The sequence below is a fragment of the Pipra filicauda genome, unplaced genomic scaffold, assembly GCF_003945595.2.
Source record: "Pipra filicauda isolate LSUMZ 115617 unplaced genomic scaffold, ASM394559v2 scaffold179_size1759329_pilon, whole genome shotgun sequence".
Taxonomy (NCBI): Eukaryota; Metazoa; Chordata; class Aves; order Passeriformes; family Pipridae; genus Pipra; species Pipra filicauda.
In genome coordinates this window covers 1,105,222-1,121,498 of record NW_024104286.1, presented here as the reverse complement: position 1 = coordinate 1,121,498, position 16,277 = coordinate 1,105,222, and the positions used below count along the sequence as shown (strand labels likewise).

Below are 16,277 nucleotides of genomic sequence, written 5' to 3'. Positions count from 1 at the left end.
GGGTGCTGGTGGATAAGAGGCTGGACATGACTCGGCCATGTGCACTGGGCTGCATCCAAAGCAGTGTGGCAGCAGGTCAAGGGAGGTGGTTCTGCCCATTGACCCCACTCTGGTGAGACCCCACCTGCAGTGCTGCATCCAGCTCTGGGGTCCCCAGCACAGGAAGGACATCTGCCTGTTGGAGCAAGTCCAGAGTAGGGCTACCAAGTTGATCAGAGGGATGGAGCACCCCTTCTATGAGTAAAGAATGAGAGAATTGGGATTGTTCAGCCTGAAGAAGAGAAGGCTTTGGGGTGGGCCTAATTGCGGCCTTCCAGTACCTCAAGGGAGCACACAAGAAAGATGGAGAGAGACTTTGTATAAGGCGTGTAGTGACAGAACAAGGGGGAATGGCTTTAAACTGAAAGAGGTCAGGTTTAGATTAGATATTAGGAAGGAATGTTTTACTGTGAGGGTGGTGAGGCAAAGGTTGCCTGGAGAAGCTGTGGCTGCCCCATCCCTGGAAGTGTTCAAGGCCAGGTTGGATGGGGCTTTGAGCAACCTGGTCTGGTGGAAGGTGTCTCTGCCCATGACATGATTGTAACTAGATGATCTTTAAGGTTCCTTCCAATCCAAGCCATTCCATGATTGTATGATTCCATGATTTGTCGAACAGTTTCCACCTAACTTTTGTACATACTGTTCACATTTGGCTTCTCTTCAAAGATGTGGCAGCATTTGGCATTTCTGGAGAGGAGGCAGTGAAGGTGACAGCAAAACACATCCTGTATCTGAATGGGCACGAATGTGCTTTCTGCAACAATCAAAACCGTCAGAAAATAACAAGGTAAGATTTATAATTGTGTTCTCCAGAGGCATTTACTAACCCTGACAGGCAGAATACATGTTTTTGGGAGCTTCCCTTCTTAGGGAGCAGCACTACACCTTTATTTTGTTTGATTTTTTATATCAGCTTTTTTAGGTGGTAGATCTCATGTGCTGACCTTTCACTACAAGAACTTCCTCTTCCCACTGACGATCTAAGGAAAATCAGTTCCTAATTTGGGTCCTTGGGAATCTCACCATCTTAGATATAAAAAACTGACTGATAATTAAAAAGCTTGGATTTTTTGTGTGGTTTTTTTCATTACTTAGAAGATTACTAAATTATTATATTCTTTCCTAGAAGCTGATTGCTAACTGACAGTGCCATTAGAGGCTGAGCTGGTGAACGGGATATGAAAGGGAAGACTGACCTAATTAAAAAATAAACGAGGACAAGGGAATTAAGATTCTCTTTTGATATAAGCACCCTTAGTATAATAAAGGAACAATGAAAGAACAATAAACCCAGGTTTAATTGCAAATGTTCAACTTTTTCCTCTGTTAGCAGCTTTTTAAAAGTGAGCTGTGTTTTAAATCTGAGGGGATTTGAAATCCTCCAGGATAGAAGCAGTTTGTCAAATATTTGTAATTTAAATAAAAAGAGAAGGAAAAGTGCAAACTCTTCCAATATTGTCCAGAACCATTAAAGCTATGTGCCGGAGGTATGCTGCCAGTGTGAAAAAAACCCACATAATTTTTATTGCTTTGGGGACAGAGATGGAAGGAACACATGAACGGATGGTAAGAATGAAAAGCTCTGCCTGAAGCCTGATGGGAGTTTAGTTTCTTTTGATACACTCAAAACTGTGTCAACCCTTTCCCCATGAATATTTCATTAGTTTTTAAAAGGGAAATGATCATGATTCTAATACATCACTTTTTTAAAAAAAGTGTTTTCAAAATACTTATTTCATTCCTTCCCTACATCCTTCTGCAATAGCCCACAGAAATGCTGTGCTACATAAAAGGTTAATAAGAGTCTGAATAAATCAAGAATTTGATATATTCTTTAGATGTCAGTGTGAAGAAATTCTGTTCTGGTTTGCAATCAATGGGATCATTGACTTATATGGGACCACAAATGGATTGTAAGTTCATATTCATTTATCATTCTGAGTGTACTTTGAGTTTTCCAGGAAAGGTGAAATCTAAAAAATCTGTAATTGCTATGTATATTCAAAAAGCCAAGAGACTAGATGGCTCATGGGATAGGAGAATAATATATTGACCATTTTCTCTTACATCAGTTGCTCAGACTCTATTGAGAATTGCCATTCAGAGAACATTTAGTGACTTGTGAGGAAGAATTTACTGTGTTTCCTAAATAAGCAGTTTTTCCATAGCATGGGAAATTCTGCATGCCAATGCACCCATTTCTACCTTGCTAACTTGCATGGCTAATGAAAATAAGACAGAAACAATGAAAGGTGCTTTTGTTTTTCTGGATGGTTGAATATTCTCAGTGAATAAACAAAAGATATCTTGAGTGGTTAGTTCCCTTGCTATTTGAGAAATCAGGTGCAATACCACCAGTGCCCCTCCTCAGGTAGAAGAAACTGCTGGGCAGATTATCACTATTTCAGATTCTTTATTTGTGACATTGTTAATCTGATTGTATCTGAGCGCCTCTGTTGGCTGCTCCCAGATGGTTGGAGGGGAGCCCTTCTTGCTCACCCTGCCTGTGTGAACTCCCACATTACACCCTGTTGCCACTTGCCTACGGGCCCCTTATGAGAGAGTGGGAACAGCTGACTCAGCCCATGCTCAGGGAGCCGCTCCAGGGCAAAAGCCGCTGGCTCCACATGGCTCTTGGCCATCTCCTGCAGTTTCCCTGGCTCTAGAAATTCCCCCTGCTTGCAGTGATTCCCTGCTCTGCTGTGTGATGTGCCTGCACTGGAGCTGTTTGCCTTGGCGAGTGACCATTACTTATGGGGTTTTTTATGTCAGGTTTATAATAACGGCAGGTCAAAAAGTACAGTGTAAAACTACATAGATTTCCTATTTTTTTTTTTGAGTATTATACTGTATTTAGCAGAAGTTTTCAAAATGGCATTTAAAAATCTCTCCCTGATATCTTCAGCAAGTTCTATAATCATGCAAAACTTCTAGAAATCTCTCCAAGTAAATGGACATACTCCCTTGCACACAGGGACTCCAGCTTTGGGTGTTCAGCTGAGTTTTTAGCTTTTATGGTCTGTATGGTACAGCTAATCTTACATAAGAGCAAAAATTAAATGCAACTATGAGATCTCTTTCACATCATGGCAAGCTATCATCCCATTTTGTCATGGATGCATGACCATAGCATAAGGTTTAATCCTGACTGTTAATGCTAATTTCATATCTACTAGAAAAGGCAATTTACTTGTGGCTTTGAATTCCTCTATTCTCAGGAAAAAAAAAAGTACCTATTTATTTTCTTAGCATATTGCGCCACTAGAAAAGGAGATAATTTTAGGACAATTAGGAATTGTTTGAAAAAGGGGACTGTCAGGCTAATTACTGCTAGCTGTTTGGATGCAATAAAGTGTAAGTCATAAGGATTTCTTAACATTAAAAGAACTTATATTAGAAAAGAAACTATCAATTACCCTGTGGATTGGCAAAGCTCACCCAGCTACACAGAGTGAATTTAAAACCTGTAATTCTTTCCAAGGTGAATATCGTGACAAAATGATTAGCTTTTCTCGGTGCACATCCATCTTAATTAAAGCCTACCCCCCGTGATGATGATGCAGGCAGTCCAGCTTCTCCAGACACTCACAGCTGGTGTCTGCATCAATCTTGCTGACAAAGACACTTCTTGAGAGCATCTGCTATAATGTCTTTTTTCTCCCGTGTGGGGCTTCTGAGCAAAATCGCTCCCATGGGCTCTAGCAGCCCTCAGGATCAGCAGCTCAGCACTGCCCTAAACCACATAAGTATTTGCTAAGGTGTGCACATAACATGATCCAACACTGGGCTTCTTTTTCCTGCTCTCTATTAAACTAGTAATAGACATTCTGATAGTCAGGTCAACTTACAGCTTACCCTTGTGACTACAAAGCAGGTCCAGAAAGATGAGCTGCAGCTTCACACTTGGCAGGTTTTCTGTGTGCCACCTGATTCCACTGATACACTTGATGAGCAGCTGACAAGTTTATAAAAATAAGAGCAATAGAAATTGTGACCATGATGCATTTATCTCAAGCAGCTGTTTGTCAAGTTGTGCTTAAGTAGTGAAAGGAATTGAACTTAAAAAAAATTATAAATTAGATAGACTCTTATGCATGGTCCCAAACATGCGGAGTTACTGTAGGTAAATAATTTTTGAAATTATGTGCCACAGTGTTTACATTAAAGTGGAAAGATATTTGCTTCCTAATTACACAGGTTTCTGCTAAATGATTTTTAGATTAAAGTGTAGAAAATGAGCATGTCATCTACACCTTTAAAATTTAGTTTAACAAAATATGGCAAAGAATTTCCTTATATTTATCATTTTTTAATGCAACACAACACTCTCCTTGAATTGGTAATTCACTTCATATAATTACAGTTACACAGAAAAATTAAGCAAATTTAAAATGCTCTTTTTAAAATCCCTTATAAAAAAAAGTCAGTATACGTAGATAGTAGTCATTTTTCCAAGTCCATCACTTCATTAGTTTAAAACCAGAAGTCCAAAACACAGTTGCCCAAGCTGCTTAGATTGAACCATTTTATTTTACATATTGTAAAGGCAATTCTGAAGGACACCACCCTCATCAGCTTCAAATAGAAAAGCATTAGATTAAGAGAAGTGGCTTTCTGAAGTCTGGGTGTGAGAAAACTGATACTGACAGTGACATATTAATGTGTCAATGATGAATAAATACAAGAACTTAATATTCAAACCACCAGCAATCTCATACATCGTTCTCTCTCTCTCTCTCTCTTTTTTTTGAAGGATGTAAAAGATTCAAATGCCAGAACTATAATGTCAGGACTGTTTATAATGTCAAGTGATGCATATTGCATGCTCTTACTATACCTAGAACCTGGGATAATAATGGTAGATGATGGAGTACATTTCATTTGCAGTGGACATGGATTTGAAGGGAATTTGGAAGAAAAACATTTTCGTATCGAAGTCTTAAAAATTGTTTTGTTCAATCTGCACCAATCCTTGCACAAATTACTTTGTATAAAACTGATGCTTCTAACAATAACTAATATTACTGTGATGCCTACAGGGCACTGTCAGCCAAGGAGAACTTAGTCTTATAATATAGTAATTTGATAAAACTTGTTACAGACTTGAGAATCAATCCCAATAGAACCAGAAAGAACTATAATTTTCCCTTTGCAGATATTTCATGCCATTCCATCTCAGCTCATAGAATTAATCTTATTATTTATAAAGTAAAGTTGTGTTGTTTTGAGCCTGGTTTCCTAAAAAATGAGTAATATGTGATCATGCCATCTGCAAATGCCTTCACTCCTGACAGCTACCACCTTCAGAGACAATTGCAACCCAGTTTGAAAGGAGGTAAAATCTCAAAGAAACTCAATTGCTAAAAGCTTTCACCCAGGTATCTGGGCAGGACAAAGATACTTAAATTAGTACTCCCTGTCAGGAAAAGCTGTCTCTTTTGGAGAAGCCAGCAGTGTCATACTCAGGGGTGAGGCCAGTGAAAACAAATTGTTTTGCAAAGGAGGACATACAAGTCAAAGGACACAAATCTCTTGGAGTGCTTGCAAAATGGTTTGGGTTTTAGTTATTCTTTGAACTTCTAATTTTGCTCTAGAAAGATAAAAAATTTAATTCCAGCACTTTTATAGAAGGTTAACTTGAAAGAACAGTAACTGAAGCCTGAAAGAAACATCAAAATATCACATTATTTTAATTTACGGATGTAATAAAGTCAAGAGTTGTAGAAGGCTTGTTAAGGATGATACACATCTTGGGAATATTAAGCTGACTGAGGTGTTTCCCAGAGACTGTAATCCAATTTTGAGTACTGATTAGAACAAATGTTAGATTAATACAAAGTAGGCTTTGCTCTTAATTGATCTAGATAGAACCCAGTCCTACCTAGAAGTTTGTGTCCACCCTTTAGGTAGTAGGGTTAAAAACCCCAGAATTAAAAGAAGAAATTTATTAACTGTGTCATCTAGAAAGGTTGTATTTTGTATTATTTTTATTATTTTATTGATTTATCTGAACAGAAGAGAATGTGCTGGTTTCAGCTTGGATAGAGGTAATTTTCTTCATAGTAGCTGGTATGAGGCTGTGTTTTGGATTTGTGACCAAAACAACATTGATAACACAAAGATGTTTTCATTACTGCTGAGAAGTGCTTGCATAGCATCAAGTCTTTTTCTGCCTCTCACCCCACCAGTGAGAAGGCTCGGGGTGCACAAGAAGGTGGGAGGGGACACAGCTGGGACAGCTGACCCCAACTGACCACAAGGATATCTCACACCATATGGTGTTATGCTCAGCATATACAGCTGGGGAAGAAGAAGCAAGGGAGGGAATGTTCAGAGTGATGGCATTTGTCTTCCCAAGTCACCATTATGCTTGATGGATCCATGCTTTCCTGGAGCTGGCTAAACACTTGCCTGCCCATGGGGAGAGGTGAATTAAGTCCTTGTTCTGCTTTGCTTGAGTGCACAGCTTTTTCTTCACCTTTTAAATTGTCTTTATCTCAGCCCACAAGTTTTTGCACTTTTACTTTTCCCCGTCCCACTGGAGTGCAGTGAGCCAGCAGCTGGGTGGTGCTTAGTTGCTGTCTGAGGTTTAATGACAACATGCTCATAGAGACCAAGTAAGTTACTTTTACTGCATCAAATACCTTTTCTATTATAGGCAGCCGAAGTTGGTTTTTTTCCGTGTGGCTGCCACAGTCATGAGCAAGGAAAAGAATAAAGAAAAAAAAAGGAGATATATGAAGAGTGAAAATTGTTACTCCTGGAGCAGGCTGCTCGCTATTGCCCGAGCAGGATTTAACAACATCAAACTCTCTGAATATATCAAATATTATCTTCCTTGAAATGATGACACAAAGGCCACATCTGTCACTAGATCCTTCAGACGCTGTTCCTCCTGCCGTTCTGTATGACTTTGAGTACGTTGGAAAGGTCAAAACTTTTCGAAATCAACTCCATTAGGTCCTCATCGCTTTCCACACCGTTGATAAACTCTTCCAAAGTCAGTTCCCCTAAAAGAAAGAAAATACTCCTTAGGAACTGAGAAACCCAGCAATCATTCTCCATCCAACACAAGGCCATTCATGCCAGACTGAATCCCTTAGGAAGGTTTCTGTTCTCTGCTGATAGGCAAATGCAGGTAGAGCATTTGATAATGTTTTCCTGCTTTGCATCAGTCAGATCCTAGAACTCAGACTCACTTTTTTTTATGTTAAAACAGGTCAAACACAACTTTCACTGAAGTCTGAGACAATTGTAAGTGCTCATAAATGTGTGTAACAGGGCACTAATGAAGCCTGTATCGAGGCTGAAATTAGATGTATGGACCAATTCTCAGTGAGCTAACTGGGATTTATCCTATAGCTGGTTTTAACAGAGATTAGAGTGTGATTTGCTGAGGATTACTAGGCATAGTACCTGTGTTGACTACTAGGATTATTTAGAGCCATGATCGGATATACTAAAAAAAACTGGCTAAGTGGTTTGATTGGATAAATTCTTCCAGGGAACTGAAATGGTCATTTAGAGTGTGATTTTTTGGGCTCATGTCAAAATCAGCTAATAACTTAGAAGGTGCAAGACAACTTTAAAATCTCTTCTACTGAAAAATCAGAATACTGTTTTACTTTGAGAAGGAAAAACAAAGCTTGGTTTAATAAGAAAAGCTTGATTCTTTCCTCTGAGAATGATTTAAAGTTTCTTGTGAAATTCACAACAATGAATGATTTCTCATTAAAATAAGAAATGACAAAAGGCCAGCAAAGGAAAATAGCTGGATGAGTTAGGGTCCCAGGGTGCAGGGGAGCAGGAATTCAGGTCATGTACATGTCTGGTGAATGCTTAGCTGGCTGACTCTTGGCTCTTTTCAGGTTTTAGTACTACCTGTAGGGATTTTTTGGGTGGTTTTGTTTCTGTCCATGGCAGCCTTGGAAACTTCACTTGATGTGAAAAAGGAAAACGATCAGCATTTGAAAAATGTGAAAACCACTTTCTACCCATAGTCAGTAAAGGCTGCTTTCTGTTTAGTCACATGTGTCCTTGCTACACCAGTGACAGGCTCATATAAAGAGGAAGGACATAATTTGACAGAAGTCCTGTCTCTTAGGCTTCAGTGAAAGTACTAAGACCCTGTCCAGGGGCTGGCATGCAGTGCCCTGAGATTGTTTGTGCTGCTTCTTTCAATAGCACTCCCCTTACATAATCATTCCAGAAGCAGAGACAAAACAAGCCATGTCTGTATGCTTGTATGTATCGCCTGCTTTGCCACTCATCCTCTCACTTCTGATGAACTCTCCTCCTATCCCCAGGCATTCCTTTCCGTTCCCCTCCCCTTCCCTCTGTATTGCCTCTGACTGAGGTCTTTGGGTGGATGGGGTTCCTGGACTCATCACGTGGACATGTGGCATCATTTTCATGTTTATTCAGGTCAACTGGTCTTGAATTCCCTCCTTCTGTTCCCAGGCTGCACATTTCCAAGCACCAACAGCAGCGCACAAGAGCACAAACCGCACTGCAGTTGCCAGTGAGATGTGGCTGCACTGGCAGGCCCAGGCTCGCTGCTGCCGTGATGGGCATCAGATTTCCTCGAGCTAATGAAAATAAATTGCAAAACCAACAGGAGGTCTGTTTTAAGAATTGTTCTTTACAACCATGGGATTATTTATTGTTGTTTCATGTAAGGAAGGACATTGCAACTTATTTGTCTGTTTGCACGTTTCTTTAATAAGAAGCTACAGAGAGGCAGCATAGTTGAAGCTAAACTTGGTAAAACTCGGCCCGTTCCTCAGGTGGAGCTAGTCCTGTTGCTTTGCAGCAATTAAAACACTAACAAACTATGGAAAACAGTTTGAAAGGGAATTATTATGAAGATAATTCTAAATAAATCATGTTCTGGCTTTTCCTTGCTAAAATGTATGACACAAAATTATTTTTCCAGCTGATGTTTTAGCTCAGATACAATTGTTACTTGCAGTAAATATCTGGTCAAATTGGAGAATAATCATAGAATTTGGGTTTAGATGCTAGATCCTGACTGTGTTATTTGGAGTCCTTTTGTAATTTGTCTTCACCCAAAGAATGGGCCAAGGAGATGGGGGAAAAAAATTGTCTGCTAGTGTATCCTCCATATGTGCCACAAGATCACTGTTTATACTCTGTATATTGTAAACAGCTTTTTAAAAAAGTAACATTAATACACCAAATAAGACCATAGAAATATCCCCCCAAAATGCCCAAAATTCCTGTCTGTGACTTCACTTTGTTCTGTAATGCTTTCCTAATATTCCTAGTTTGTCAATGATTGCAGCAATTGATGTAAAATGTAATTGTCAGTGGAAGGAGGATCTTCATGATTAGAAGTTTGAGGGGAGATATTCACATGTGAGAAGTTTTCTGTTAGAAACAACGCTGAAGCAGTGAACTGAAGTCTTAGTTTACAAATGCAAGTCCAATTGGCTTAATCTAGCTATCTTGAGGAAAAAAACAGTAGCATGTGTTTTAGCATGTGTTAACAGTCAGCCTTCAAGGGACATCCAATATGCTGTCCAATCCTTAGAACATGCTAGAGCATATACAACCGTGCATCTTATTTGTATTTTTTAACGATTTCAGATAGATTGAGCCAACGCAAATACACTAAAAAAACCCCTCAATCACACTTTCATTTTGCTGTGCAACCAGAGAACTGGCATTTTTGGTGAACAGTGCAAGACCTCTGTGCTTTAGCACCTACTGCATGTAATTCCTATGTCACTGATTTACACTTCACTGTAAAGCTGAAATAGTATGGGTAAAAAAGAGTTTTGGCTTTCAGTTAATCTAAAACAATCAGTTCTTCTGTAGTGTGTGCAACTCCCTCTCTTCCAGAGGAAAGTCCCTGCCAGTGCCAACAAAACCTAGATTCTTACCATCATTGTTCACATCTATCTTCTGAAATACCATGTTTGTGAACTCTTCAGCACTCATGTTGGTGTAGCCATTTATAGCCTGGATAGCCTGAGGGCAGAAACACAGAAAATTCTTTCAGAGTTTTTTCCATCAAGTTGTAAAAACAATACACTGGCAGCACCTGTAATTGCAATGCAACTCTTTAGTTCCCAGACCCTTTCAAAAAATACTAAATAAATAGCTATTTCAAGTAAATCTTCAGTAATGAGGATTGCAATTTAATTAACATAACACAGCCTGAAGATTGCAGACTAATTTACATATCTCTGAAAGTCTGAAGAACCATGTGGCACCTCTGCTCTGTAATACACTTTAGATTCCACACCAGCATTTTTAACTGGCCCTAGAGAGTTCTGTGTCTTCAAAGTGCCCTATGGTCTGTGTGATTTAAATACAGTACTGTTTTTCACAGCTGAAAGCACATGCAGAGAAAGCCTAAGCTATTTTTCTATTAAGACAGGTTTAACTTAGTAATCACAAACAAAGTCAGACCAGCAGTCCTGGAAGTTGGCAGAATGTACTTGACCTCCAAAGAAGTTAAGAAAACCAAAAGTATCCCCTCTAGTTTGTTTTTTGGTTGTTGTTGGTTTTTTGTTTGTTTGTTTTCTTTTGTGGTTTTTTTTTCTTTTGTTTGTTTTTCTGTAGGAAAAGGACTCAATATTTGGAGTAAAGGTATAAGTGAATGTTTTTGAAAAATTGTATCCCATTCACTGAGACGGTAATTTTTACACTGTGGTGATCATTCCGGTTAATAAAATAAGAGCCTCCACGTTAACATCCAGTGGTTCAGATGCAACAAGGATGTGTTTACAGAGTTAGATTCAAACTCAATATCCCAATTAGTAATTGACTGGGAAAATATGTGCATATATAAACATGCATATATGTTCTATAATGGGCATACTGTAGAATTTGTTTTTCTACACTTGAATGATCTTGAGGTGAACTGTGTTGTGTAAGAAAAATCACTGTATGTGCCAGTTGTTTCTTTTGGTACTTCTGATATTATATTAGAAATCATTGTATTTAAATAAAATGTAAGTTAAACTTATTCAGGACTGATGTGAAATTCTTGACTGTCACTGTCTTTATTTTACTTTACACCTTTTTAAAAACAGTAACCTTAATACATCAAATAAGACCATAAAAATGCCAACCCCCAAAGTGCCCAAAATTCCTGTCCATTTCAAAAGGAAATGAGAATTTTTGCAAAAATGGGTACATAAACTTATTTGTATTACTAATTCATACTTTAGATACTTTTGGTGTTTTATATGTCTGACTCTGCTACAGTCTTCAGAATAAAGTTGTACTTCTGCCACAGTTAAATTTATTGTAGTGCTAAGAGTAAGGCAGTGGTTCCTGAAGTATCTGAGTCACTGTCTACCACTGTCACCTTAAATAGTAAAACAAAATAACTTGACATTGAAAGGGTGCATGGTTATCTAGAAGGAGTTTTGATAATGATTTGTTGGTCCAAAGTTTGCATAGCTGTAGAGACAGATGAAGTTTTAATAGGAGTTCTGCGATTCTAAATTAATGTCTCAGATATGACATATCTTTTTGGACAAGGCCTTTTTTACTGACATTTATTGTAATTCCAGGAAAAGTACTTTCCTTGTTTATGTTGTTACTTTGATCTGTAATGAGTCCTGTACATTTAGGGAGCAGTATTAAGCCAGACGTATTTGCAAGGAACCCTAACATACCTTTTGGATGAAAGCAGCTACTGCAGTTCAAAATATTATTTCACTAGAGCAAGTGAAAAATACAGAAATAATTTTAAAGAAAGAATTGCACTGCTTTGCTTTTGTGTGTTTGAAGTGGACCCATTTTCTGCAACATTTTGGCAATATTTTTATCCCACTGTCACTATGTGATTTAATAGTAAAATTATATTTCCCTGATTAAGTTTTAAAATAGGGATAATGGCAGTTGTAGTACACAAATCTAAAGGCCTCTCAAACAATTAAAATATTGCAATATTTTGTTGACATCTATATTTTTCTTGCTGCGAGCTCACTTTGAGAAGTCAGTTTTCCACAATGGACTGGCACATACACTTGTAACCATCTGTTTTATTCATTATGCTGCTACAGTTCTACCCTGCCTTATAGTATAGTTTATCACAGTAATGCCTCTAGTATTTCTACAGTTTTTCACTTTAAGTAAAATATTTTATCTGTAGAACTATTGCGTAGAGTAAAATACTGTTCAGATATGCTCAATTCATTCATGGCTGGGCTTCGCGAATGAAGATTTGGGAAGGCTCTAACCACACTTGTTACAGGCACGTTGGTGACTTATGAGGCCAATACGAGATAAACATATCCGATTGCAAAAGGCACAGCAGAAAGACTCCTTAGATGGTATATTCTGCAGAACACGATTCTTTCTGCGTTGCCTTTTCTCCTCGAGAGTGACCCTGCGAGTGTTCTCAAAGGAGACAGCTGCGTTATAGATGGTGTGTCTCCAGGCCTCCCGATTTGAGGCCAGAGTAGACCAGTGATGAAGATCAATATGACCAAGGCTGAGGTGTTGTTTCAGGGAATCCTTGTATCTTTTCTTCAGGGCTCCTCTCTTGCAGCAGCCAGTGGCAAGTTCACCATAAAGCAAGATCTTAGGGAGGCGGTGGTCCTTCATCCTTGAGACGTGCCCTGCCCATCGCAGCTGTGTTCTCATCAACATGGCCTCAATACTTGTGATAGCTGCTTGCTCTAGAACAGATGTATTGGTCACATAATCTGACCAGTGGATGTTTAGGATTGTGCAGAGGCAGCGTTGATGGAAGCGTTCTAGGAGACGCAGGTGGTGGCGGTAGATGACCCATGATTCGGAGCCATACAAGAGAGTAGACAGCACTATGGCTCTGTAAACACTGATCTTGGTGCTTTTCTTCAAGCGTTTATTACGCCATACTCTTTTGTGGAGTTTTCCAAAAGCACTGTATGCCTTTGCTAACCTGATATGCTCAAATAGGGAAGAAACTAATGGCAGGAGTGTCACTAGCCACTGTAAATTCTGGTTTTAGAACTGTAAAACATTAGGTAAAGTACAGACAATCCATTTACAGGACATGAGGAACCACTGTTTCGGGGGCAATGCACTATGTCAAATGTTCTTGCTATTGGTCATAACTTGCTTACCGAGAATATGCTTAGTAGTTCTTTTTTGTCAATACATCCGTTTCCATCAGCATCGTATAGCTTGAAATACCATTTCAATTTTTGGTCAATTTTCCCTCGTATAACCAAATTTATTGCAGCTATGAACTCCAAGAAGTCTATAAATCCATCCTAAGAGAGAGAGAGAGAAAAAAAAAACAAACACCTATTTAATAATGCTGGTTTTCAGTTCATTCTGGCAATTGCACAGAAACAGGTCATCAAAATCACTACAATACAATTGATTTATGAAGCACCTTAAGATAGAAATCTCCTGTGGTATTAAAAAAGGATACACTCAAGTGGAAGATCTATAGGAAGAGGTGTTAGCAAAGACAGTTTTGTTCTCCCCTAAAAGCTGGGGGCAGTGTAGGCAAGGGGTAAATCTGTTCTGAGCAATTGTTATTGACAGGTTTTGAGAAGAAAAGAAAAAAAACGGTTTTGTGGGGAACTGCAACATGGGAAAAAGAGGAGTCTGGGATATCTGGTTTGGTACTAATGAAGTATGTACAGCAGAGTTGTTTACATCCATACTGCAGAACTACGTATGCTTTCCAGTACAACAGAGCTGTCCCAGGTGTTTTTAATCTGAGAGATCATGTAATAATAATAATCTGGCATGAACCCCATGTACTGTGGTTTATCCATATAAACATCAGGTCTCTCAGATGAATACATTTTGCGCGGGATATAAAGCCTTCAAATCATAAACTAGGCTCTAAATATTGAGGATTGGGGATATTCATAGGTAAAAGAGCATTTCAGGTTGATTTCATTCTGACTCCTTCTCTGAAGCTGTCAAGGACAGGCCTCTATAGTCAGGTTCTTCTGTTTCTGTAAAAATGTGGTTAGGATGGAAGAAACAGTTGCTGAATTTGGATAGTACTTGCTCCAACTGTTTTCCATGTGCATATAAAGGAATTAACAGCTGGCAAATTTAGTCTTGTGATCTTTATGTTGGTCAGAATCCAATTGCTTGGAAAACCTTGGAAAGACGGTAATCAGTTTCAGAGGGCCTATGACTGAAAAGAGAAGGTTGGATGAGTGTCTAGTAGGTTTAGCATGTTGCTTATTTTTATTGTCATATATCAACACACATCTTGCCAGTTGAGGTTTTGCAATCACCAGGCATTAATGTATCCTCAGTCTGAAGGCAGAGAAGTCCTGTAAGGTTGCAGTGTGACTTACTGCCATAATGAGAATCCTAGACTCACTGAGGTTGGAAAAGACCCTTAAGATCATCAGGTCCAACAGTTAACTCAGCACTTCCAAATCCATCACTAAGCTGTGTCCCTAAATGCCACATCTGACATGTCTTTTGAAGATCTCCAGGCACTATCAGTATATTCTGGTGACAAGGAATGAAACACAAAAGCATGCAAAAAATGTCAACAAGCAGGAATTTACAAGGACTAAAAGATACTGAGATTGAGAGCTCTGCTGTCTACCTTCAGCTGAGAACAAACCAAAACAAATATAAACCTGTCCCCACACATCTATCTGCCTAGTGAACGTGAGTTCTCAAAGGCTGAATAAATTTTTTAAATAGGGGTCCATCCTCTTTTTTCTCTTCTTCATTGTCTTTTTAGATTCCTCAGAGTTGTGACCATATGATGCTGATCTGCGTCGCAGCTCCTAGCAGCACCTTGTAGTACTTGTTTTGATTTCTGTGCAAGGCTGTTGGCAGAGTGGCACCTCAGAGAGAAATCTAATGTATTCGAACACACTGGATTCAGTGTACATGCAGAAATGCTGTGTGCATAACTTGTGCAGACTGACTGTTGCTTCACAGACTCTCTGCAGGTTCTGTTGTGGTTGCTGGTTTTACGCTAATAGCAATCACAGCAAACACTGCAAAGGCAAAGGCACCATTCAACCACTGTTTGGGATTAAATGAAATTTGACAGTAACTGCATGTAATTTTCAAACAAAATTAGGCCTAGTATTAAAAGCAGATGCTTTACCAAACATGACATATCATGCACCACAAACTTTATGCTTCTTTCTGGCAGACCAGCTTGAATTTCAATTTTTGCAAGTATTATTTCAAGAAGGATCTCATAAAGTATTTTGCTGGAGGACAAAATGTAATTTGCTGATTACATTTCCATCATCTGATTTGATGTATCTATTAAGAATATGGTTAGATGCATTTCACATTGCTGCTTTTTTATTGCATTTCATACTGCTTATTGAAACTACAGATTAATTTTAGGATTGCTGAATGTCTGAGACTAGATTAATTTTGTTCTTTCTCCCTTACATTTCACCTGGGTTTTTTGAAAATATTATTTTGTTTGCCTTCTTTCTACATCTTGGTGTCACTATTGTTGTCCTGTCAAAACATCAGAAATTTGGACAATGTAAGAATCAGCTTAATGTGTTTGGGCATGTAATTCTGATCTGGTGGATCATATGGCCTGTCCCAAACAAGAAGGGACTGAAGGGCAAGGTCAAAAAACTCACACCTCTGAAAAACACCTGAGAGAAATGGTAGTTGCCAAAAAAGCCCCAGTCACATTTTGTAGTTGTGCAAAGACCACTGGCAACATGTTAAACAGCGGTCAGTCCACCAGGAATAGAAATACTGAGAAGGTAGGAATGATTGTCTACATGATGTGGAACCAGAAGCATTGCATAAAAGCATTGATGAGAAATGTACTGGTTTTCCTTTCTACACTAAAAAACATACACTGTAGGTAGAAAAGGAAACATTTATGAGATGCAAAAGAATAGCGATCTTGTTGCACGTATACAGAGTTTTCTCAGATAAATACTGTACTTTTTACAGTAACATCTCAAAATAGCTTATTAAATAATGAAAAAATCATAACAGTAACCTATGAAGATCATCCTGTGGTTCTGTGAGTACAACAAATAATGCAATAAATGTGTTATGATGTTATTAAAAGAATACTGCTGTGCTGATTTACCTATCTGCTGCTCTATAATAATTCACATTACAAGTATCCAGGTAAGTCTTTATGTATCTCTGGGCTCTGTAAAACATCACTATGTGCAGCATGCACAGTAAAGTATCTGTTGCTCGTTAGGACGTCATTAATTCACAAGGAAAGGGCTACTGTAAAAATAATAAAATAAATAGTAAGAAAATAAAATTTAAAAACA

General features: G+C 38.6%; 1 protein-coding gene across 2 annotated transcripts in view; it reads right to left on the bottom strand.

The window, feature by feature from the left end:
• Window positions 1-4,550: 4,550 nt before the first annotated feature.
• GUCA1C (guanylate cyclase activator 1C) overlaps window positions 4,551-16,277 on the bottom strand; it is a 48,705-nt gene continuing 36,978 nt past the window's right edge. For both annotated transcript variants that reach the window (XM_039379861.1, XM_039379863.1), the window contains exons 6-8: window positions 13,131-13,280; window positions 9,945-10,032; window positions 4,551-7,049 (exon numbers count right to left, since the gene is read on the bottom strand). In XM_039379861.1, the coding sequence (XP_039235795.1) occupies window positions 6,919-7,049; window positions 9,945-10,032; window positions 13,131-13,280 (369 nt within the window). In that variant the 3' untranslated portion in view covers window positions 4,551-6,918. The remainder of the gene's footprint in view (window positions 7,050-9,944; window positions 10,033-13,130; window positions 13,281-16,277) is intronic.